The sequence below is a fragment of the Corythoichthys intestinalis genome, chromosome 5 (assembly GCF_030265065.1).
Source record: "Corythoichthys intestinalis isolate RoL2023-P3 chromosome 5, ASM3026506v1, whole genome shotgun sequence".
In the NCBI taxonomy this organism is placed as follows: domain Eukaryota; kingdom Metazoa; phylum Chordata; class Actinopteri; order Syngnathiformes; family Syngnathidae; genus Corythoichthys; species Corythoichthys intestinalis.
Window position 1 is genome coordinate 24,071,882 of NC_080399.1, and position 24,191 is coordinate 24,096,072.

General features: G+C 40.4%; 1 protein-coding gene across 1 annotated transcript in view; it reads right to left on the minus strand.

Moving 5' to 3' along the window:
* Positions 1-24,191, minus strand: part of LOC130916098 (ras-specific guanine nucleotide-releasing factor 1) — an 81,099-nt gene that overhangs the window by 30,184 nt on the left and 26,724 nt on the right. The window contains exons 2-13 of the mRNA XM_057836529.1: positions 22,590-22,696; positions 22,230-22,377; positions 15,824-15,916; positions 15,130-15,383; positions 12,654-12,733; positions 12,388-12,581; positions 9,359-9,468; positions 4,962-5,080; positions 4,669-4,829; positions 652-715; positions 209-351; positions 44-126 (exon numbers count right to left, since the gene is read on the minus strand). Of these exons, the coding sequence (XP_057692512.1) occupies positions 44-126; positions 209-351; positions 652-715; positions 4,669-4,829; positions 4,962-5,080; positions 9,359-9,468; positions 12,388-12,581; positions 12,654-12,733; positions 15,130-15,383; positions 15,824-15,916; positions 22,230-22,377; positions 22,590-22,696 (1,556 nt within the window). The remainder of the gene's footprint in view (positions 1-43; positions 127-208; positions 352-651; positions 716-4,668; positions 4,830-4,961; positions 5,081-9,358; positions 9,469-12,387; positions 12,582-12,653; positions 12,734-15,129; positions 15,384-15,823; positions 15,917-22,229; positions 22,378-22,589; positions 22,697-24,191) is intronic.

Below are 24,191 nucleotides of genomic sequence, written 5' to 3' on the forward strand. Positions count from 1 at the left end.
TCCAAATAAACCAACAAAAACGCAAGCACAAAAACTAGCTTACTTGATCATTTGTGGAACAGTGACTTTGGAGTTGTCCTCAAAGGCGTTCATCATAAGTCCATTGCAGCGGATGTTGTCAATGCACTGTGGGACACGCGAGGCAGAGCAGTCAACATCACAGGCCAGCTCACACAAGAACATTGCAGAGTGGTGCGTGAGAACGTGCCTGGCTGATGTCACTTGTCCATGCGGATTTCTCCTGCCTGGAGGAAGCCACCAGGATGACTGTGAAGGACTGACTGTCCTTTGGCTCCACCACAATCTTGAAGTCCAGATGCTCCATGTCCTGACCGCCTTTGTCTGATTTAGCTAAGGACATGACAATATTTATTACAGTTACACCGAATATGATTTTCACTACCACTGACGGCAAATACTACCCATCCATTTTGAACTGGCGAATAACTGCTGCCAGCCTCTCCCAGTTCAAATGAATTAGACGTCTTTTGCCGTCAATGGCAGCCAGTGTCCTTCACATTTTCTGTTTTAAATGCTCTAAAATGACATTACTTAAGTTATATCACTTTTTAAAAATAACTGATATTTGACTATTTTAGCTGCATATTATTACATTCCTGCAAGGTGCAATGCCATGAACAATACACTCACATTCATCATCAGTCCCCTCGGGGTCCTCCATAAGAGTACAGTCTATAAGGGAGACGACACCGTTCTGCAAACAACACACAATGAGCATTTAACATCTTCAAGCGAGCCCCAGTTGAATAAACATACTGTTGTTGCTGTGGCCTGTCCAAGACTATCACAGGTGCATATTTATTTTGTTCTAAAAAAAGATGAGATTAGATCATACAAATGTAAACCGTTCAGCCAACACAGACACTACACTACACAACACTGTAGACAATTCTCGCAGAGTAAAAATGAGATATGACACTGTCAAATCCAATGTCTTTTACCCCCTTTTTCTCCAATTACTTCTCGATATATTTTCGAAATGACTTACAAATAGACATTCACCTCGGAAAGTTTCACTTAAGCCCCTTTCAGACATACTGTATACTGAACTCCATTTAAATCCCGGGACTTAAACCGCCGTGTTAACAGCCGTGACTCTGACTGGTTTCCCCTCTCCAGTGGTGTCCGCCAAGGCTGCGTAGCTGCTCCAGACCTGTTTAATTGTGTAATTGACCACCTGATGTGCAGGGTCTGTGAGCGAGTACACGGAGTGTCCCTCGGCAACTGACCGACCTGGAGTATGCCGATGACACCATCTTGCTCAGCACCTCCTACAACCAGCTGAGGGACGCTCTCAGTATATGCAGCGAAGAGGCAGAAAAGTTCATGCATGTTGGTGAGGGACCTGATCCAACCCCCATCCTGCTTTGTGATGACACCGTAGAGCCTGTGAAGAGCTTTGTTTATCTGGGGTCCGCGGTGACCAATAACGGGGATCTTAAATCAGAGGTTCTCCACTGCAGCCTCTGCCCGGCAGTCTCTCTGGAAACCACTCTGGCAGCACCAAGCCATCTCACGGAAGACGAAGCTTCGAATTCACAACACCACTGTACTTACTATTCTCCTCTATGGCTCTGAAACATGGCTCTTAAACAAAACACGGGCCGCAAAAATAGACGGCTTTGACAGCAGGGCTGTCAAAACCATCGAGAACCTCAGTTGGCCTCAGCAAATCTCCAACGAAACCCTGCGAGCCCGGACAAATCAGCCCAGAGCCTCCCGCCTGGCTGCACAGCGCCGCATCCAGTGGCTTGGCCATGTTCTCCGTCTTCCTTCTGACCACATAACAAGAGCCATCCTGAAGTTTGACCCAAAGGCTGCAGGCTGGAGACGACCACGAGGAAAGTCAACTCAATGGCTTGACACCATCGCGGACGACCTCCAACACTGAAGGATGCAAATCTGCTGGCACAAAACCGCCAATACTGGAAGGGCCTAGCTCACGTGGTCAGCTCTATGCAATGGTAATGGTAAACCAGCCCCAACGCAAGAGCCGTGATGATGATGATTTAAACGGGTAACCTTTACAGTATGTCTGAAAGCAATTTCCCAGGTCAACTGACACGGAGATGACACGAACATTTACCAGGTCGTGTCCTAGTATAATCTCCAGGATTTACCCGGGACGTGGCATGTGTGAAAGCAGGCTTTTAATTCCTGAGTCACAGCGCGAAGGCTGATGACGTAAACATCATGGCGGGCCGATCGTCATTTCCTCTTTGTTTGCAGTAAGACAAAAAGTGGTAAACAAACATCGCAATTATCAACATGGCAAACCGGAAATAGCTAAATTAAACTGGAAAGATAAGGAAATTAAATTGCTATTGGATTGAAGAACTGAGGAAGAAACAGTCTAACGTCCATCTTTGAAAATGTGTGGCTTATTTTGTTACCGATGTTGACCAAAAATGACATAATATCCGGGTTATAAAATCCCGCCAGCCGGCCTACCCGCACAGAGAGCGTCAAGTCGCCAATACGGGACAAGTCTAAAACTGTCGAACCCGGGTATTTCCCGGGACATCTCCCCATGTCTGAAAGCCATGACACGGGTAAACCCCAGTGTCACCTTACACATGTATTTACCGGGATATAAGTCTGAAAGGGGCTTTAAAGTTTAGCATCCTAAAAACGTGTATGAGGAACGTCTTTCTTAATTAATTTATTTATTTTTAAAAAACCTGTCCTATTCAGCTGTTTGACACGGAGAATGGAAGTCTAAGTGTCCGGTTGGTCAGAACAGTTTTAATGTTTCACATTGAGAGTATGACATACTCCCATTGCAGCGAACAGGAAGGGGTTTATGGGGGAACAGAAGACAAGAAACACAAGAGAAGAAAGAAAAGAAACACAAACAACAACAAGAAATACATTGAACGCCTACACTAACTATTAATATGTTGGTGCTATCGTCAGCTAGATGTATTTCCGGTTGACACCATGTGGGGGGTCTGTTGACCAGGGAAAGAAGGGGATGGGGGTGGGGGAGTCTATAAGCTAAGTGAGTGAAAGGGGTAGAGTGTACACAAATCAGCTCTGTGATCTAGAACCCAGTAATCGTGTGAATCCCTTGTGATTGTAAGCCTGTTGGCGACCGACCCTACGCCACCCCATCGCCACTTCCGGCATCGGGACCCCCACCCGAGCGCGCCCAATCACATCCAGCCGGACGCGAGCCCCACCAAGCACATGACAACCACGAAGACGAGCGGAGACGCCACGCGAGCGCCAACCCAGGGCCATTGCCCCCTCCCCAGCCAGCCCGGGGAGGGAGGGCGTTCATGGGGGGAGGGGGGGCAGCGAAGCTCATCCCTCCTCCCGCAACCCAGCAAAGGAGCTATGCACCCCCCCCCCCCGGATCCAGGGTGGTCCCCTGGGCCACCCGCGCACCCATCAACCGGCCTTCAGGGATGGCAAGAGGGGACGCACCACCAAACCCCACGCCCACCCCTGCCAGTGTATGAGGAAGCTCTTGTCAGCAAACCCATCTTAAGCAATGAGAAATTTGCCAAGTGGCTCCTTATATTTACCACTGCTAAAAAGCAGTACCACGGGTGGCGGGAGGTAACGCCAGTTCTCCAGAAGTGATTAATATGAGGTTCACAGATTTTATTATCTGGAAATTCCTCAAATTACGTTGTAATCAGATTTGAGATAAGTCTACAATTTTGGAAAGCTCATCAAAATAAACAAAGACAATCTTTTTTTTTTTCCAAATGCTCAGGTACGTGTCAGGGTTCAGTGGAATGGCTCACAAATCTATATAAACTAAGTTTTTTAAAGCAAAAATAAATGATATAGGGCACTATAATATAGTGCCGCTTTTGTGAATACCAGATGTCCAAAAATGTACAGCTTTTACAATGTAATTGTGTTTTCAGTGGTGTTTGGGGAAAAAAAAAAAAAACATTCATTTGTATTCATATTGCATTTTGAAAATTTTGCAAAAACAGTGTGCACTTTTTATATTTTGTTTGCTCGACGTGTTAACACTAACTATGGTAAATGGTGTTATACTTATATAGCGCTTTTCCACCTTTCAAGGCACTCAAAGTGCTTTACACTATCTCACCATTCACCTACTGGTGACGCAGCACCAGGAGCAACGTGGGGTTCAGTATCTTGCTCAAGGATACTTAGGCGAGTTCATCAGGGTGAAGAATCGAACCCACAACCTCAGGGTTGGGGGACAACTACTCTACCACTGAGCCACGCCACCCCACTCATTAATATGCTCATTAATATGCACAATGAGATCCAATTACAGTAATTATCAATACCTATCTGGCAGTGTCAATTTAAAATTATTTCACTAGATTTTGCATAGGTAATAAAGCGGCCAGCGTGTGTGTAGATTTACAAGTTTCAGCTAAAAGCTCCCAGGCTTTCTATTAGACCGACAAACATCAAACGTCAACTTTAACATGGAATAATATGAAGTAATAAGACAACTCAACTCGACTTCCCAAATCAAAGTGACATCCTGTGTTGGCGAGTGTGCTGCAAACCCTCTTGTGTCTTTGCAGAGGTCACTAGCACTGATAATAGGCTCACAGCCGTCGCCTAACCACGTCGACTTTACCCTGGTAACTGCTCATGAGATGCTTTGAGATACTGAGAGAAGCTTGGTCAGCAACTCAGGCCCACCTTGGTCAGATGAAGCTTTCCCCCAGACCCTCTGGTGCAGATGATTAGATGCTTGGAGAAGAGAAAGCACTGCCTCTCCCCTTCCTTCTTCAAAGACAACGAACCCAGACGCCCACGGGTGATCTTGCCCTTCTCGCTCATCGGTACCTGGATTAGAGAACCTAAGAGTGCAACAGAGCACCAAAAACAGACATTAACTCACCGGTTGCCATGGGTGACTATAGACGTCCCATCCATTTTGACTGAGTGAGCTAGCGGCCAATGAGTTAACCGCTGTTTGCTGAGACTGTTACCTTGTCTTACAAATGTCTGGCTGGTGTCCAGGAGGATCTCACAGCCTTCCACAATCATGCGTTCAATGGCCAGGTTCTTACGGATGTTTTCTGTCTCGCTCACCTCATCGTGCATGATTCTATGAAGAAATTGGTATTTCATCTTTTCAGATTAATATTGAATATACCGTATTGGCCTGAATATAAAACGGTGTTTTTTGCATTGAAATGACACTGAAAATGAGGGGGTCGTGTTATATTCGCGGTCTAGACATTATACCCATTCACAACGCTAGATGGCGCCAGATATCATTGAAGCGATGTTCTGTCATGACAGATCTGAGCTCCTCTCCCCATTCACGACGCTAGATGGCGCCAGATATCACTGAAGCGATGTTCTGTCATAACAGATCTTAGCAACTCTCAAATTTAACCAGTTTGCATTATTTTATTGCAATGTTTTTCCTTATTCAGATTTGTTTCAAGACTACAGTTACAGTTAGACTTCACTTTGACGGTTAATGCAGTTGTTGCAATTTTGTTGTTTTATCACAATAGATTGGTTTATTTCCATTTCAAAAACCAGAAGCCATTCATTTACGAATGTGATTGCACTTTAGTTTACATATTTAAATGTTTAGATATTAAGATTTGAATGAGGCAAAATAACATGCTTTTTCTCTCAAATATATTGTTATAATCATTTGTTTCGGATGTACTGTAATTATTTTCTGTATAAAGATTAATTTGGTGTTCAAAAAGTCTTTTTTCAAACTTGAGTCTTGAAAAAGAGGGGGTCATCTTATAATCAGGGCAGTCTTATATTCGGGCCAATACGGTACGTACAGTACAAAGTTTTCAGATTTTCTAAATAAACCGCATGGAACCAAGTAGCATCGTTATGTGTGTGATTGGAATTTTTGGTTAATTCTTCCTGGAAAAACATTTACTGTGTGTTTAGGTTATGGTGGATCTCAATATGTGACAGGGATAAGGTTTCTCAATGTAACATTTTGTTTCATTTCGATAAATGATAATAAATTAAAAAATATTTTCTTAAAACAATTGCTTGTGATATTTTCTTCAGGGAATACAAGATACTGAACCATTTGTTGATTTTTTTTTTTTTTCATATTTACTAGTAATATTAATCAAATAGTTCCAAGTAGGTCCGGGCGATAAACTAATCGTGATCGTCAAAAATTTAAGGTTGATTTAGATGATTAGCCATGACATATCTAAGGCTAGGTGCATACTGATGGTCTTAATGCACAAATCCGATTTTTTCGTGTTATACTGACTCGAGTGAGGCATTAACTTGATGGTCTGAATGGGACGGGTCACATAGAAATGGAACATTTAAATTCCGATCTAGATCGCATTCACATGTGGGCCTAAATTCGATCTGGGCCACATTTTCCAGAATGTGGCTGCAGTCAGAACTCACAAGTCAAATTGGAATTTGGGCGACGGCTGATGACGTTAATTTGTATTGCTTAGCAACGGGTGAATTCGCGCAATGAAGTAGCGCGGGACAATAACACAAACATGGAGGGTATGGAGTTGCAGTGGAGTGAAGCAAGCATTCGGTGACTTCTATAGCTCATGAGTGTCACCATAAATTCATGGACAGCGACATCACATACTTCCATGTTCATTATGATAGCATACGTTTTCTTTTGATGTATTTCTCTACGCGGGTCCTTTTACACCACGCGATTTTGTGACATGTCTATTTTTGGTCTTCTATGACAATTCGACACTTTTCGGGCCGCAATTGAAAATGGCAGTCTGAACGGGCATGCAAAAAGACCAGATATAACAAAAAATCGGATTTGTGCATTAAGGCCTGCAGTCATACGCAGGGTTTAAGTGGGGGCAGACCCCACCCCCTGACGGCTGAAAAGTGTCAATGCATGTAATTGACTTTCCTATAGATGATTTTATAATTAAGAATTTTCTGGTAAAATGTGTCTATAAAAGTATATGAATGAATGAAATGAACAAAAAAAAGATATTTTTATAATAAGTCAAAATCATTTTTTGAACAGATCATGTGACTAGCACCTTCGACGGTCATTTGCTTTGCTTAGCCAAAATCACCAGAGGACCGAAGAGGCAAGATGTATGTACGTAATTTTTTCAAACCTAAGCTTTCAAAAGTGACAACAACTACTGAGCAAGAACCAAGGATTGAAAATGTGGACCCTGAAACGCCAGAGAGCACCGCCAAAATGGTGAGCGGACTTTTAATTTGCCCCACTAACAGTGTTGTTAATAACGGCGTTATTTTTTTCTGTAGTGGGTAATGTAATTAATTACTTTTCTCATCTTGGCAACGCCGTTACCGTTACTGAGGACGGAAAGGCATGCGTTACTATATTGGTCGAAAAGTCTGAGGGAGACGGACTCACCGAGACGACAGAGCAGAGCAGGAGTGAGGAGGAGGCAAGAAAGTTGTGACGAGGAGCAAACGCGATGCTAGGTAGCTCCAATAATACATGTTGTAGCCGATAGCCTACAAACTACGCCCACATGTTATGGTAGATATGGTAGACATGGTAGATATCACAGGTACTGTATATAGATATAACTAGATGCAAAATGACAGACATGGCACTAAATGCGTTAGTAGACAGCCGCCATCTTAAAGCAGTAGACTTTTTAGGGACGGCTCTGTTGTAGAGAACCTTCCTAGCGAACCTAAGTAACTTTTTATCTAAAATACTTCTAAATCGGCAAAATCTTGACTTGAATCTATCTTTAAATGATGAAACAGTTTAAAAACTTTCATATGTTGAAAGTAGAGAGAAGGAACTAATGCAATAATGGGAGCAATTTTAACAACTTTTAACAGTTGATTCAGGGTAAAGGGTAAATTAGGGTAAAGAATTAGGCTCGGGCCAATTGTACCAAAAACCTTCACAAAAAACTTCACATAGTGTGGCCAATGTTTTTTTTTCTCCTTTTTTTTTTTTTGAGGAAAAAAAAAAAAAAAAGGAATTATCACCAATTACTTTGCCAAGTAACTAATTACTGTTACATTCAGGTAATTGAGTTACTAACGCAATTACTTTTTGGGAGAAGTAATTTGTAACTATAATTAATTCCTTTTTTTCAGTAAGATTAACAACACTGCCCACTAAAGACGCTAATCGTACAACGGAGCCACCACTTGCCAATGTAGTTACCCCCGTCAAAAATTGTATCCCCTGGCCGGGGAGCGCACACACACACATTACTCATGGGTTTTGTTGACCTAAACAATTAATTGAAGCCAGAAAAGATCACTAGTTATATATTTTGGACATCGACATTTGTTAAACTGGAGAAAATCCATACAGGACTTGAATTACAGTAATAACCGTTATAGGTCATCTTATGTGTAAAACAGTAAAACATTGCCTTTTTTTTTACTTTCGTTACGTAAAGTATGTTAGGTTTTACGACAAAAAGAAAAAAATTTTTTTTTTTTTTTTTTTTTGATGGATGGGCCATGTTTTAAAACCTCGTAGATAACTACATCACCAAAACACGGAAATCTAGCAAATCAGTGCAGCGGAGTGGCTCCGCCCAGGGGATACAATTTTTGATGGGGGTAACTACATTGGCACGACACCGGCAGGAACACCATATTCAATAGATGACGATCTCGGGAAAAAGTACAGCTGTCCTAAGCAGCCTGATTTAGAATTCCGCTCAAGAATGATGGGAAACAAAAAACGCTTATTTTCAACTTATTATTATAAATATTCTTGTAAGTTAATTTTATTGCTGAGAATGCGTTTCGGGGTCATCAACATGCTGTGCCCCCCTGCCCCAAAAGTCAAACTCCGCCTATGCCCGCTGTATGAGACTAGCCTAATTGATCAGATGTGGTAGAATTGTGTTTTTGCTGGTTTATAACATGACAAAAATTTTCATTCTGTATTTATACAAAACAGACTGAAGTGAATTCCTTCATATTTTTACACATTAATTAAAAAAAACAACAACAAAAAAACTTTAATTTTAGGCTTCATATGTCAATACAAGTACATCGTTGGATTTGCTGTATTTAATATTGACCATGAGCAATGTTTTTTGCAAGAGGCATTTTAGTGGCGTTTTGTGTATTTTAATATTTACTTCCTATGTAGATAAAAGTTACAACTACTCTTTAGCGTCAAAAATGTTCCGTACAAATCATTCAAAACTATTAGTTTAAAATAAATATAAAAAGAAAAGTAAAAATTATCAAAATTGGACGATACCGGAAAAAACAACAACATTTATTTCCCCCCAATTGCCATAGTTTCCGGCTGTCAAAGGGCCACTGGAATTTGTGCGTCCCTCTACTTTCATCTATGTTTGTGGGGGTTTTTTCTATTGGGCTTGTCCTCTTTATATAACACCAACTTCCCTTTCCATCATTTTACCTCGAAAGCTCCTCCAGTTTAGATTTGGCGTAGTCCAGACTGTTCCTCTCTATGTGTTCATGCGGCGTATGGGCCAGAAGTTCATGAAGCGTAAGGATGTAGCGGGGAATCTGCGCACAACCATAACAGGGGAGTCACACCAATATTACAGCAATCGTACAAACGCTCAGACTCCACAATACAATGATGCAAACATGCGCTGACACTAATGAGAGTCAGATCAGAGGTGAGCTCAATCTCTACTCATCAGCAAAAATTTATTATCAACGCAGCACAGCCGGCAGCACAGGCCCCTACAGACTGGGCCGTGGGGAAAATGCACATCTCGCCCAAGAAGAGCCATTATTAAAGTTGAGCTTCAAAAACAACAGCTTTTTATAGGCATGAACGACACCTCGGGGATACAGCGAGTGAAAACAGAATATGGAATTTTTTTAACTTATTCGCTGCCATTCATGGAGAAAGACGTCTAATCCATTTGGACTGGGAGGGCTCGCAATGAGGATTTGCTGCCAACTTCCTGTTGCTTCCTTGCTTCCTATTGCTTTTTTTGCATTTCCATGTCACCTTCTGTCGATTTTTAGATGAAGCTTTGCAAGGCAAAGGCCCAGATAGTGAAATTCAAATTTTTAAGGCATTTCTTCGGCACACCGCACAGCCCAAATCCTTTGACCAACCGGCACCAGTGAAATATCAAAATGACTGGAATTTTCGCACGACGCAACAATTTCATTCACCTGTAAACTCAGGTTTTGGGAAGAAAAAAAAAAATTTAAACGCTACTTGTGCTACAATTCTTGACCAAATCACATAAATTACACATAAAAAATTCCAAGACAGTAAGGGGCATAAAAGTTGTATTCAGAATTTGCCAAAATCCTACTGTTCCCCCCAAATTCCCCAAAAACATTCATTTCTAATGGGATGCCACTGATGGTCGTGTACGTCGTTTCATTCGTTCCCAAGTACGTAAGTCGATGCCATTGACAGCCTTGCAACAGGACGTGTCCCCAAAATGTCCCCAAATCAACAGAGAAGTGAGCTGATATCAATGGGACGTGTCCCCAAAATGTCCGAAAATCGACAGAAAGTGACCTGATATCAACAGGACGTGTCCGCGAAATGTCCCCGAATCAACAGGAAGTGACTGATACCACCAAATGTCCCCAAATAAACAGGAAGTGACATGATATCAACAGGACGTGTGCCCCAAATGTCTCCAAATCAATAGGAAGTGACCTAATATCAACTGGACATGTCTCAAAAATGTTCCCAAATCAACAGGAAGTGCCCCCAAAATGTCCCCAAATCAACAGGAGGTGAACTTATATCAACAGGAAGTGGTAAGTGGTGTTATACTTGTATAGCGCTTTTCCACCTTTCAAGGCGCTCAAAGCGCTTTACACTACATCGCCATCCACCTACTGGTGACGCAGCACCAGGAGCAATGTGGGGTTCAGTATCTTGCTCAAGGATACTTAGGCGAGTTCATTAGGGCAGAGAATCAAACCCACAACCGCTGGGTTGGGGGACAACTACTCTACCACTGAGCCACGCCATCCCCGAAATGTCCCCAAATCAACAGGAAATGACTTGATAGATCTGTGTCTTAGTTGAATTTTTCTTTTATCCCAGAGAATGTATTTTAGGTTGTTTTATTTACCTGACATGTTTCGCCGACTACTTCCGCCTTCATGAGCATGTCGCTGATGTTGGTGTGACGCGTCATTTATCAGCTGATGGATGAAGGCGTGAATCACCTGTCAGATTGACAGGCGAGTCACGCCCTTTGCTGACCCTTTACTCTTCCAGGATGCTGGTCCAGGTAGTAGAGAGCATGTATGCCCCCTCGTTGATAGTCCTAGGGCCTTGCTTACGGATTTCAATGGCCTCCCTAATCCAGCGCTGATGTTTGTTTTCTTCGGTACGATGACTTTGGCCATGATGTGGTTTTCCCTTTTGCAGTGGTCGGTGATGGCTGACTTGTGGTGTTCCTGTTGCGCTTGTTCTTTCATTGCCCTTGTACAGTATGGCTTATTGCTGTCTCCTCACAATCCTTGTGTTCTGTTTTTCTTGTAATAAAGCTCCTCCCTGTCTCTCCGATGTATGTTTTATTGCATGATTTGCAGGGAATTTCATATATAGAGCTGTAGTTGTTTTCTGGGTGGATTTTGTCCTTTTTAAGGATGAATCTGGCGGAGTGTAGTGTGGGGTTTGACTGGTGTGTTTATGTTGTATTCAGGACTCTTTGGATACGTTCCGTGACTCCTCTCATGTACGGCAACGTCACCATATTGCTGTGTTCTTATTTTGTTTGTTCCCCCCCCCCGTGTGTTGTGTTGTTTTGTATTAAACCCATGACATCATAACCTGATGTTTCCGGATCACTTTCTGTTGATATCCGTTCAATTCCCATCACTGTGTTTTTTTTTTTTTCTCCCAGCATTTGTGGTTCACTTCCTGTTGATTTTGGGTAATTTCTTATTGATAATGGGGCATTTCCAGATCACATACATCGGGTCACTTCCTATTGCTTTTGTAGCATTTCTGGATCATTTTCTGTTGATATCAAGTCACTTCCTGTTGATTTTGGAACATTTCCAGGTCATTTCCTGTTGATTTTGCATTACTTCCTCTTGATTTTAGGGCATTTCAGGGCATTGTCACTTCCCGTTGACATTGGGTCATTTTATATTGATTTTGGAGCATTTCCTGGTTCAAAAATGACTACGGCCGAACAACACTCTTCCTAAACCTCTCAACGATGACATGATAAGCACACCCAAAGTGCAGACATGCTCTCTACTGTATAACTCAGAACCTAAAGGCAACAATAAGTCCGCGATTAATATAGTTTATTAATCAGACGTGAAAGAAAACTATACATCCCCAGAATACACCGACCAAATTTATCTCTGATCTGCAAACGGATAACAGAGGAGTAGCAATTACAGTTAGTGTCCTCATCAAAAACAAAGCAAGTGACTTTTTGAGTCTTTCTTTTCAGCAGTCTAAAAAAAAGTGCTAACCTGGAACATGGGGTATGTAAGGAAGGTCTCCAGAGTTCTCTCCTCACAGTCGGGCTTCGCTTCGTACTGCTTTAGTAGCTTGTCAAAGTCTCGGTTCTGCTTGCAGTGAGCTAGTATTTGTAAGCTGTACTGGTGGTTCCTCACAAACTCCTGGTAGATGTTCAGCATTGGTAGCAGGATGTCGAACAGGTCGGCTAGCAAAGTAGTTAGGGTTAGCACTTTGATTGTTTTTTATGAAAAGTATAAAAATAAACAGTTCTCCTTACCCAGCACCAACGTTGGCCAGCTGGCTATTCTGGCTTTTAACCCCTGGTAGAAGATCTGATGTAGAAACATGATAGTTTCACTGCAAAAAAAAAAAAAAAAAAAGAAGAAAAAATGGGGGGGAAATCAACAAATCAAGCAATTTTAGTCAGTTTCTCCAACATCCCGTGAAGTTGTGCTGCAGTGCTGATGAAGACTGGCTGCTTGTGAGTGTAAATGTGCTCCGATAAGTGTGTTTGTGGGCGGATTTCCATTAGGCCAATGAGAGGTGCATGCAGATTAATGAGCAAGATGCGTGTCCAACACTTGTCTGATAATGGTAGGAGACATTTTGATTTAAAATCAGAATAAAAGTAATACTATATATTTCATTGTAACAAATATATGCAATGTTAGTGCCCATTAAAAAGCCCTCTGGGCACAAGCTGTAACGACTTAGCTCATAATAAGCCTGCACTGCTTCGTACTGGACTCTAGTGCTTCTGAATATGTTCCTAAATTGTAAAAGTTACGTGAAGGGTACAAAAAGTACTTTAGGGTGCGCCCCTAATCACATGCAATTGTAGCCTTAAAGGTATAATAATGTACGTGAAGTTCATTCAAAGAATAGAGTTTGTGTGATTATAACAGTGACATTTGCACTCACTCAATTTCCTGCCGTGTGAAACTATAGCTGCATTGTACGAAATTAGAACAATGCTGTAAAGTGCATTTATTTCTAAACTCCTAAATAATTCTGGAATGTAATTTACACAATAAACACAGTACATAAGCCAACAATGATGAATATTATACGTAACTAATATACTGGACTGTCTCAGAAAATTAGAATACACAATATTCTAATTTTCTGAGACAGTCCTGTATATTGTTCTATGTAAAGGACGTCAGCCAAGGTCGGCCCCCCACATTTTTACCACGCCAAATCTGGTCCCCTTTGCAAAAAGTTTGGACACCCCTGCTTTAAATGGTGGATTAATGTACAGGACTGTCTCAGAAAATTAGAATATTGTGTATTCTAATTTTCTGAGACAGTCCAGTATATGAATAAACTGTGCGTTAGTTATTATAAGCATTTGAGTACATTTAGCCCGGGGTGAAAGTGGGCCGGAACTGTCCAAAACCCCGTTCCGGCAAGAGATTCGGCACCGGAACGGGGCGGAATAGTGCTTTGATCCCGAAAATATGATGGCAACTGTCAAAACCCCATGCTAAAAAAAAAAAAAAACACACACACGCATCTCCAAGAGGAAAACAATCTACTAAGGTCAGATTGACATACATAAGTGGTTAAAACAAGCGTAATAAAGTGCTTGTGTCGCGTCATCTGTTTTCACTGATATTCATAATTTATTTAATTCATGGACAGCACGGAGCTCTCCGTAGCTGCAGCAGTTATCGAGTCTGATGTAATCAGGTACGAGGAGTCGCGTCTATGTGCGTATGGACTCAGTTGTCCAGTGTTGTTAATAACGGCGTTAGAGTATAACGGCGTTATTAACGGCGTGATTAACGGCGTTATTTTTTTTCACTAGTGAGTAATCTAATTAATTACTTTTCTCATCTTTGCAACGCCGTTACCGTTAGTGAGGATGTAAAGGCGTGCGTTACTATGGGTTACTATGTTAGTTGAATGACGCAAGAAAAGTCTGAGAGCGACGGAGAAGTGAAGAGAGTGGGAGTGGGGAGGTGGGAAGGGAGTTTTGTTCATTTATGTTAGGCTTCTTATTTATTTCCTTATAATTTAAAGCAGTCAATGTTTGTGTGGTCTTTAAAATATATTCCCTATAAGGTACAATTGTGCCAAAAGTAGTTTTCTCTGCATTTCAGTGGTTTTAGGATGTTTAACCCCCCCATTTCAAAAAACAAAAAAACCCCACTGTGGCTCCGTGTCGACCTTCATGTCAGTTAGTTCCGGCAAGAAATTCTAGCCACTTTCACCCCTGCATTTAGCCATATTTAGTATTATATTATTGGAGTACTTGAATACACCCACTGGTATTGAGAACATTATTATTGTCTCTTTCAGTAGAATGAAGAGCGTTAACCTTACTTTTTGAGTGTATTTGACGTTAATCTTACTTTTTGAGTGTATTTGAGTACATCTACAGGTATTTAGATCATTTTATTGTGTATTTCAGTAGAATTAAGAGTGTTGAGATTACTTTTGGGGGGTATCTAAGTACATAGCTCATAGATCATTTGAGTATTTCAGTGGAATTAAGAGTGTTTAGGTCAGTTTTAGGGAAAGTTCAATAGCTGTATAAGTTGAAATCACATTAAACATGAACACTTGGACCTAGAATGCAACTGTATTTATGTTATATTTTTTTATTTTTGGAGGATCTAATACTTAATGTGAGAAGTTTTGAGGACCACTGTTACAGGATGCCGAACTAATTTAAGCACAACTTTATCAACCATACTTTTTGATTACTTGACAGATTCATTGTTTAATTATTATTGAAGAGATCCAACCTGTTGAGGAAAATACTGCTGACGTCATCATGGGTGATGGGAGGCTTCTTCGAGCTGGCGGCCATGCGAAGCGGCCTCAAGAAGTTGTTAACCAGGATGTGCAGCTGCTGCACGTACTCGGCCTCCGAGTCCAACATGCTGAACACCACCTGGTTTCTCTTCCTCATGCTCTCGGCGTGCGGTGAACGTATGTAATCTTGGATGATGGTCTTCCACTTTCTCCTGCAGATCCAGCCTCGCAGGAAGCTCTGGACCTGCAGCAACATTTTTTTATTTTTTTTTAACTGATCATTTGTAGACAGATATTTGATTTGTAGAGAGATATTTGATATGTTAGTTCATTTTACTTGACATTTTCATTTCTACATTGTTTGTTTTCTTACTGACTTAATTTGGATAGGATAAGAGTGCAGCTCTCAGCTTCTCTTCTGAAGCAAGTTCAAAGTAGAGAGCATAAGATAGCTGCGAGTAAAATTCCACTCTCTTGTGAGCCACTTTGTGGGTTAACATGGGGGCCTACCTATTTGCATTTGGATGAACAAAAGAACAAAAACTTTGTTCCATAATTGTGTGTCATCATCTCCTGCTCATTAAGCGAATTAAAAGAACTTTTACAAAAAGAAAATCTACTTTTTTCCTCTTCACATTTAAAAAAAACAAACAAAAATGGCTGAATCTTAAGAAAGGGATTTACTTTTTTGATCTTCTTGATTTCAGAATCATCTTCAGTCGGGGCTGCCGTGGGACTGGCGTGTATCTTCTCGTTGTCTTTTAAAAGCCCTGCGATCTGTAATAAGGAAAGACTGATAGTTTATTGTTACACATTTATTTATTGATGTTAGGTTGCCTAACAATTGACATTCACTTTACTAAATAAAATGCTGCTAGCCTTCTAGTTCAAATGAATTGGACGTCTATCACTGTCAATGGCGTCCAATGAGTTAATCATACCTAAAAGTCATTTTTTGTTACCACCTCTGTTTAAATGCACTATTTTACAAGTGGTAAGAAGACAGACTGGAGCTGCCGTGTTTGATGCAAAGTGTCTCCATTTACTTTGTAGCCCAGCGAAGGGGAGCTAATTGTCGTTGAATTTCATAGAAGAGACCTAATATAAACCAGTGTTCATGCATATTCCCTTCTCTTAATCCCATTTCACAGGCGTCACATTAGCACATGAAAGCAAAATGACTATTTGATGTGAAGAATGGCGAAGGCAACACTTTGGAAGCATTGTCGCTGAGAGGAAATGCAAAGTGGAGGGCGGGGAACAGCGCCCCCTGTGACATGCAACAGTTTACGCATCTGGACAGCAGATGCAACCATCATCATAATCCCAATTATTTTGTTCTGCAACTGCATGTTGTTGTACAAATGTAGTGGATTACCATGTTTCAGTGACGGCAATAGACATTCATTCGTTCCTGCCAATCAAAATGAATTGGACGTCTATCCCCGTCAATGGCTTTCTATGAGTTAAAAATGCTGTTTGTGTTTAAAAATTAGTTTACTGTAATTTTCGGACTATAAGCCACAACTTTTTCCCTCATTTTGAATCCTGCGGCTAATAGTCTAGTGTGGCTTATTTGTTGATTTATTTCAGTTAAGAGGTAACACTTTATTTGACAGTGGCATCATAAGACTACCATAAGACATGTCATAATTATGACCAGTGTTGGGCACGTTACTTTAAAAAAGTAATTAGTTACATTACTCACCACTTCTTCCAAAAAGTAATTGAGTTAGTAACTGAATTACTCTATAGTAAAAGTAACTAGTTACCAGGGAAAGTAACTATTTCCGTTACTTTAAAAAGAACTTGTTGTATGTCAAAGAATTTGAAATTTTCTGAGCAGTATTTGAGTCAGTGGAATAGAGAAGAACAGACAGGTAGTTAACTTGTTAGGTGCTTCAGCAGATTTGAATTGCTTACCACAGATGTCAACAAAAGCTTTGCCCCGGGACATAAATTACACCTTACAAGCAGGTTCTTTCCTTTAATTTCGACAAACTTGAAATAGTGTCTATATCTCCACCTCTTAAAGGACAATTTTTCTTCTGAATGCTCTGCCATCCCGACCCTGTGCATCTGTTTTGCGTGTGTGTGTTTGCCGCACGCGCTGTTCCGGTTTGCTTGTGAAATCACCGGCTCTGATTGAATTACCACGACACATGACTCTAACCCTCAGCCAATCACAATCACTTCCATCGAATCTCTCGAGGGGCTGCATTCAGGTAGGCTCGTTTCCCGACAATTCACGTCACCTTCAAAGCGTCTGCCGTCCTGAAGATGGAAGCAGAATTATTGCTGGCTGACAGTGGGAGATGGGAACGAGGCTAGCATCAGGTGTAGCAAACACAAAAACGTTACCAAACTTTGGAAAGCATTGTCTAATTGAATGAGCAGGGACAAACAGCTTGGAGTCAGAAGTACGTGCGCTATTCTCGAACCTGAACGCACCCCAAATCTTGGATAACAAATCAACAGAGCAGAGAGTCGACTCGACGCGGCTGGTAGTTTCTTCAATTTATTCAGAGTAAGTAACGCACCGCTTTTGACCGTCAGTAATGGTAACGGCGTTGTAACGGCGGAAAAAGTAATTAGTTAGATTACCCCGTTACTGAAAAAATAACGCCGTTACGTAACGGCGTTATTTATAACGGCGTTACTCCCAACACTGATTATGACATGACACTATCATGGGCATTAATGAATGCTTATGACAGATGTCGTTAAGTGTCATCTGCCAAATCATGTCACTAACTCGATTTGTGTCCAGCTCCGATCTTTTACATCCATTCAACAGTGAGATAATTTGCCGGATGACTCAAAATGATATCTGTCATCAGCATTTATTAATGCTCATGGCAGTGGCATGTGATAATTATGATAGTCTTACTGCAGTCTTATGGCGCCACTGTCAATTAAAGTGTTATCAAATACCTTAACTAGCAATTAATGAAACAACTGGAACAGTAATTGAAAAAATAATTAGCACGGAACAATTTTTGTCAGTAGCGCAGCAATGCATGCTAGAAAACATGTTGTACGACAACAGTGTTGACAGCAGGTGGCAGCAGAGGTTGGCTGTCTCAAGGGAACAGTGATGGCCAAATGAAGCGTCTTGAAGCAATGAAACTTGAACTTGCCAATTGATTCAAAGCTTCATGTGGCTTCATTTGGTCTTATGACAGTCTTATGATGACACTGTCAGATTAACTGTTACCGCTTAATATCTTTTGGTGTAAATTTCCTATAATACAGTGAGGACAGCTGTGGCTTTTAGTCCACTGCGGCTATCTACGAACAAATGCCGTTTTCGTGTCAAATTTTGTGGGTGGCTTCTTATAGTCAGGTGCGCCTTATAGTCCGAAAATTACGGTACTTAAGTACAGAATTTGTCTTAGTACTTTTTAGAATAGTTGTATAAACAGTAAGGATGTAACAATACGATGGATCGATAATTGAATAGTTAAAGGGACAGACAACATTGCACATGTGCATGAGTTTTGTTCAATAAATTGAACAAAGACTGGATTTCATTATTTTTATTTGTAATAGCGGAGAAAAATGTAACTCCAGTATTTCCAGGAAGTTGCCACCCAACGTAGGTGTAGATATTTTATCAATGGTGGTACTTTACTATTTTAGTCAACCTTTAGTCATTTATAGGGCAAGTTACTATTTTTAGTGATTAAAAGAAAGATTAAACCCAAAAATTAAACTCATAAAGAGTTAGCGTTCACATACAGGGATTAAACAAAATAATGGAAACCCCTAACATTTTGGCATCATCATTTTTGAAAATAATTGTTAAAGAATGGCATAAGAGCATTCTAATGAAGTTGAGCATCTCATATGGCCGGCACAATCCCCAGACCTCAACATTATTGAGCATTTATGGTCAGTTTTAGAGATTCAATTAAGATGTCGATTTCCACCGCCATCGTCTCTAAAACAGTTAGAGGGTATTCTAACTGAAGAATAGCTTAAAATTTCTTTGGTAACAATTCACAAGTTGTATGAATCAATACCTCGGAGAAATGAGGCTGTAATTGCCGCAAAAGGCTGACCTACACCATTATAAATTAGTTTTTTGTTGATTTCATAAGGTATTTCCATTATTTTGTCCAACACATGTACTATGTGGACATCACATTTTGGGTCATTTAGGGCACACGATTAAACATTTAGTCCACAAGTGTGGCTTACATGAACCAAAAGGTGATTTCCACATATATGTGGACACCAGCTCTCGATTATAATTCCTTTTTTTTTTTTTTTTAAATAAAATTATTATTATTATTAATCATTATTTTTGTTTTAATGAATTAAAAAATATGATATGTTATTGTTCTTATTGTTATGGTAATACATAGTTATTAAAATAAAATTACTCAAATTAAAATCAGTAAAACAGACATACAGTACAATTTGGTTAGGGCCCCTAATAATATAGTTGATTTTTTTATTCTTAGTAATTAAATCATCGCCTGCCATTGACAATGATAGACATCAAATTCATATACAGTGCTCATGTTTCAGAGCCATTGGAGGCACCAATCAATTTTGAACAAGAGGGATGGCAGTGATCATTTGCTGCCAACGCACCCAGTCAATGGCAGCCATTGAGTTCAATGATTGGCCTATAAAGGGTTAAGCAATATTAAACTGAAACCGAGAAAAATTCTGAAAAATCGATCAACATCGTAATTTTCATATCAAAATTGTCAAAAACATCAAAATTGCTTCTTTTTTTTTTTTTTTTCTACTTTAGGGCGTAATTCACCTAAAGTTTAGGTGAAACGTAAATTGTGTTAAATGTGTAGCTAAAATCGTATTGAATCAATCAAATTCTGTTGAATTGAATTATGGTAGTCTGTAATATCGGTAAATAATTGTTGTACAAATAATCGAGAGCGTAGGTTTGCATAGGGACGGTAGGGACATAACATTACCAACTTTTCAGGATGCTCAAATTGTCCCTACCAAACTTTAAGCAACCTTATATGAATCATATAATGAGTTCAGTTATACAGGTAATTTAGATTGTCTTCCCATATGTTGAAAGGATAGAATTGACCCTACCATTATTAAGTGAATTGTTTTTATTATGTTCTAACTTACATGTACCCCTTTCCACTTGCTGAATACGCCGGTCCATTTTTCCCAAACACACGTTTGATTGGCTGATGACTTGACCCACCCCGACACACACTCACATCACACAGCCCTGACAGAGGTCATTCGAAGAGGAGGGATAGTCGAAGTTTTTTTTCCGTGGGCAGCTGCCACTGTGAGTAATATAAAAAGGGGCCAATGTTGTGAAGGTGGGACGCACACCACTAATTTTGCTACTGAAAGTCTGACCTGCATCAGAGTTAGCATAATATTAAATTGTGTGAACTTGCTAACTTACAAAACTCAAGTAGGAATCTGCTTAGAGAGAAGTGTCCTTCTGTTTGTGTTTTCTACTGTTTACGTTAATTAAACTGTGAGATATGTAGTGAAATCTGCTGGAAACTGTAGAAAAACGTGAGGAAGAAGCTGTTTAGAGAGAGATGGGTGCTGCATAACCTCATACGTTGCTCACACAACACAACATACACACAACATACTCATAATTAGCTACTGTATGTACATAAAAAAAAATAATAATAAATTGGGTGGGATGCCGTGGGCTATTGATCGACTGGTCAGTCGTGATCAACGTAATGCACACCCCTTATTCAGCATATCAATGAACTAATTTGCTCCCAAAAACGTATAAATACGTTCTATTTTTAATTGCTTCAGTGTCCCAAAAACTTATTTATACGTCTTTTGCAGTTTTTTTTTTTTTTTTTTTGACAAGAGGCATCTATAGGTTCTGATCTATCTAAGATACAATGCACAAAGCTCAAAACCCATTTTAAAGCAATAAAACTGGCCACTGGAGGTCAGTAGCGCATTTGGTAAGAACTCATCTCGGGCCAAGAAAGGAAGTGAAGAAAAATTGTCAGGAAACAGAAGTTGGAGGGATCTTGTGACGATGCGTGAGAATTTGAGAAAAATGTGGAGAACGATCGGAAAAAAGGCAAACGACACGTCAGGAGTGTTTTGAAAAGAAAACGAAACCATTGTCAAAGAAGGATTAAAAAAAATCTATCTTGATGAGACAGACGGTGACGTCCACAACAGCATTAGGTTCCACACACGTTCTGCGGAGCTCACGTTGCGTCACTCCTTATCCTTGATAAACCTCCTCGATCTTGATCCGGACTCATCAGATTACTCGGAGCCACCTCATTCAACCAAGCAGCCGAGAGCCTTCCCCGTTGTTTTGTGCGCAAATAGTTCAACAGTTCAATAGTTTAGTTATGTGTAAATAAATTGTTACTTTGCGATCAAAAGCTCTATTTGTCTTATTGTTTGTTATTTTATAGAACGAAAACATTATTCAGATGTTTGGGATGTCACATAAGCAAAAAATAGCTGTGTTAAAGTCAAAGTTATGTTTGAAATGTATGCTTTCACAAAAAGCTCAATTTCTGTTTTTTTCATCAGAAATTGGAAAATTGCTCAAACTAAGCTATTTTCTAATACTGATTTCTACAGAATGGAAAAAGATATGAACTAACTTTGTTTTTCTGATGAAAGAAGAGTGTCTTTCTTTTGGCGGGTTCCATGTTTACATAGCAACAGAACAGAATTTTCTGTGGGCCTTGCAAAATCAGTCAAAATCCAGTAAAACGGCCGGAGCGAAGGGCCTTGCTCCGGTGAAAATGGCTGGGAGTGAATGAGTTTTTAATTAGGTTCATATTTGTGAGAAATGTAGCCCTGACCCCCATTCTCCCAATCTGTTTGGTCTTATTAATGTCCCATCCCGAGTAAAAAGTGTACATGCAGGTTATGCTGTTATATCGTCCTTACCAAAGTTGAGATCAAACCTACGCCCATGCAAATAATCATATCGTCATAAAATTGGGGGTTTACACCCCTCATAAAGAGTGCCTTAATCTGACATAAGTGTTATGTTATTGGCGATAAACAAATGCAACTGAAATTGAAATCAACCACACTGCAGTTCCTTGTGATTAGCTAGTTCAGGAAAACTTACCTCAGACTTAAGCCTTTCAATCTCTATTTCTCCATCTTCTATCTGTTGTCGAAGTTGCTTGGCAACCGTTTTCTCTGTCTCCACAATTTGAAGCAGATGAAGATACTTCTGCATGAGAGTCTCGTGCTCGGTGGCCAAGTTTCTGTAACTGTCAGAAGCAGGCAGGCACAAGCCATCAGGATTTCTTGTGAAAAAAGCATTTCCCTCCATTTCTTTCCCTATGTAACCATGGCAACACCACCCCCCTACAGATTGAGAACATCAGTCAAATATTACTTAACCTCCGCCGACAGTCTGTAATTGCCTAGTCTGTACATTTCACCACATGCTTTTTTTGGGGTGTTTGTTTCTTTTATTTACCTGGCGTGTGATATGGCGGCCACCCAATCATCGCAGTCCTTCACATCTTCTGTGCGTAACTCCAGGGCCTTTTGGTTTTCATGAGTGAAGCTGACGGTGAAATAATACTGCAATAAAAAAAAGTGGTTGGCTGGTTAAAAGCTTAATAGTGTGATTAATGCGTGGTTTTGTCCTGCCAGTGTACAACTACATTCTTGTACTTTGTTAATGTCAAACTTGTTTTTAAAATTGTCTAAATTGTTGTTACAGTGTATGAAAATCTAAATATGCCTTAATGTAACATGGCTTAGCTATCTTTCAAATCTCAATTTTTCTTGAAATGTTTAAATCAAGATTTATTGTGTAATAACTCGCGTTTGTATCAAGGCTGTAAATCAACAGTTTCATGTCAATATGATGCGAAATTGGATTTTGGGGGGGAACGATATTATATTTGTCGATAATACAAAGTCAACCACGAATCGATTCAAAGTTCTTCGATTAATATGTACACATTAAGCCAACACCTGGGTCTCGGATTGCAGGATCCTTGTCAAGATGCAAGATATGAAGATTAAAGCTATTAGGAGTCTTGACCAGCTGACCTCACTTGAAAATTAATGATGACATCTGAAACCACACTTCTGGACCACAACGTCTACAATAGCTGGATAACTGTAAATACTACACAGCGGACCAGTATAACAACTCGTGGATGTGGACTGTAAGCTGAAACTTATCAACGGCAGGAGTCTCTACAAGAATTTTGAACACATTAAGGATTATCTATTAATGATAACAAAGACTCTGACTTTAATTTGCACGGATAGAACATGGCACAAATGAATCGGGCATCTAAGGGGGGAGGGGGTGTTGCAATTATGATTGACAATCTCCTGGAATGTATTACAATTGAGCTCCTTATCTCCAATTGTAAAAACATACACTCACTGGCCAATTTATTAGGTACACCTGTCCAACTGCTCGTTAACATTTCATTTCTAATCAGCCAATCACATGGCGGCAACCCGGTGCATTTAGGCATGTAGACATGGTTTAAGACAATCTCCTGCAGTTCAAACCAAGCATCAGTATGGGGAAGAAAGGTGATTTGACTGACTTTGAACGTGGAACGAGGGTTTACAGAGAATGGTCTGAAAAATGAAAAAATATCCCATGAGCGGCAGTTCTGTGGGCAGAAATGCCTTGTTAATGCCAGAGGTCAGAGGAGAATGGCCAGACTGGTTCGAGCTGATAGAAAGGCAACAGTGACTCAAATAACCACCTGTTACAACCAAGGTAGGCAGAAGAGCATCTCTGAACGCACAGTACGTCAAACTTTGAGGCAGATGGGCTACAGCAGCAGAAGACCACGCCGGGTGCCACTCCTTACAGCTAAGAACAGGAAACTGAAGCTACAATTTGCACAAGCTCATTGAAATTGGACAATAGAAGACTGGAAAAACGTTGCTTGGTCTGATGAGTCTCGATTTCTGCTGCGACATTCGGATGGTAGGGTCAGAATTTGGCGTCAACAACATGAAAGCATGGATCCATCCTGCCTTGTATCAATGGTTCAGGCTGGTGGTGGTGTAATGGTGTGGGGAATATTTTCTTGGCACT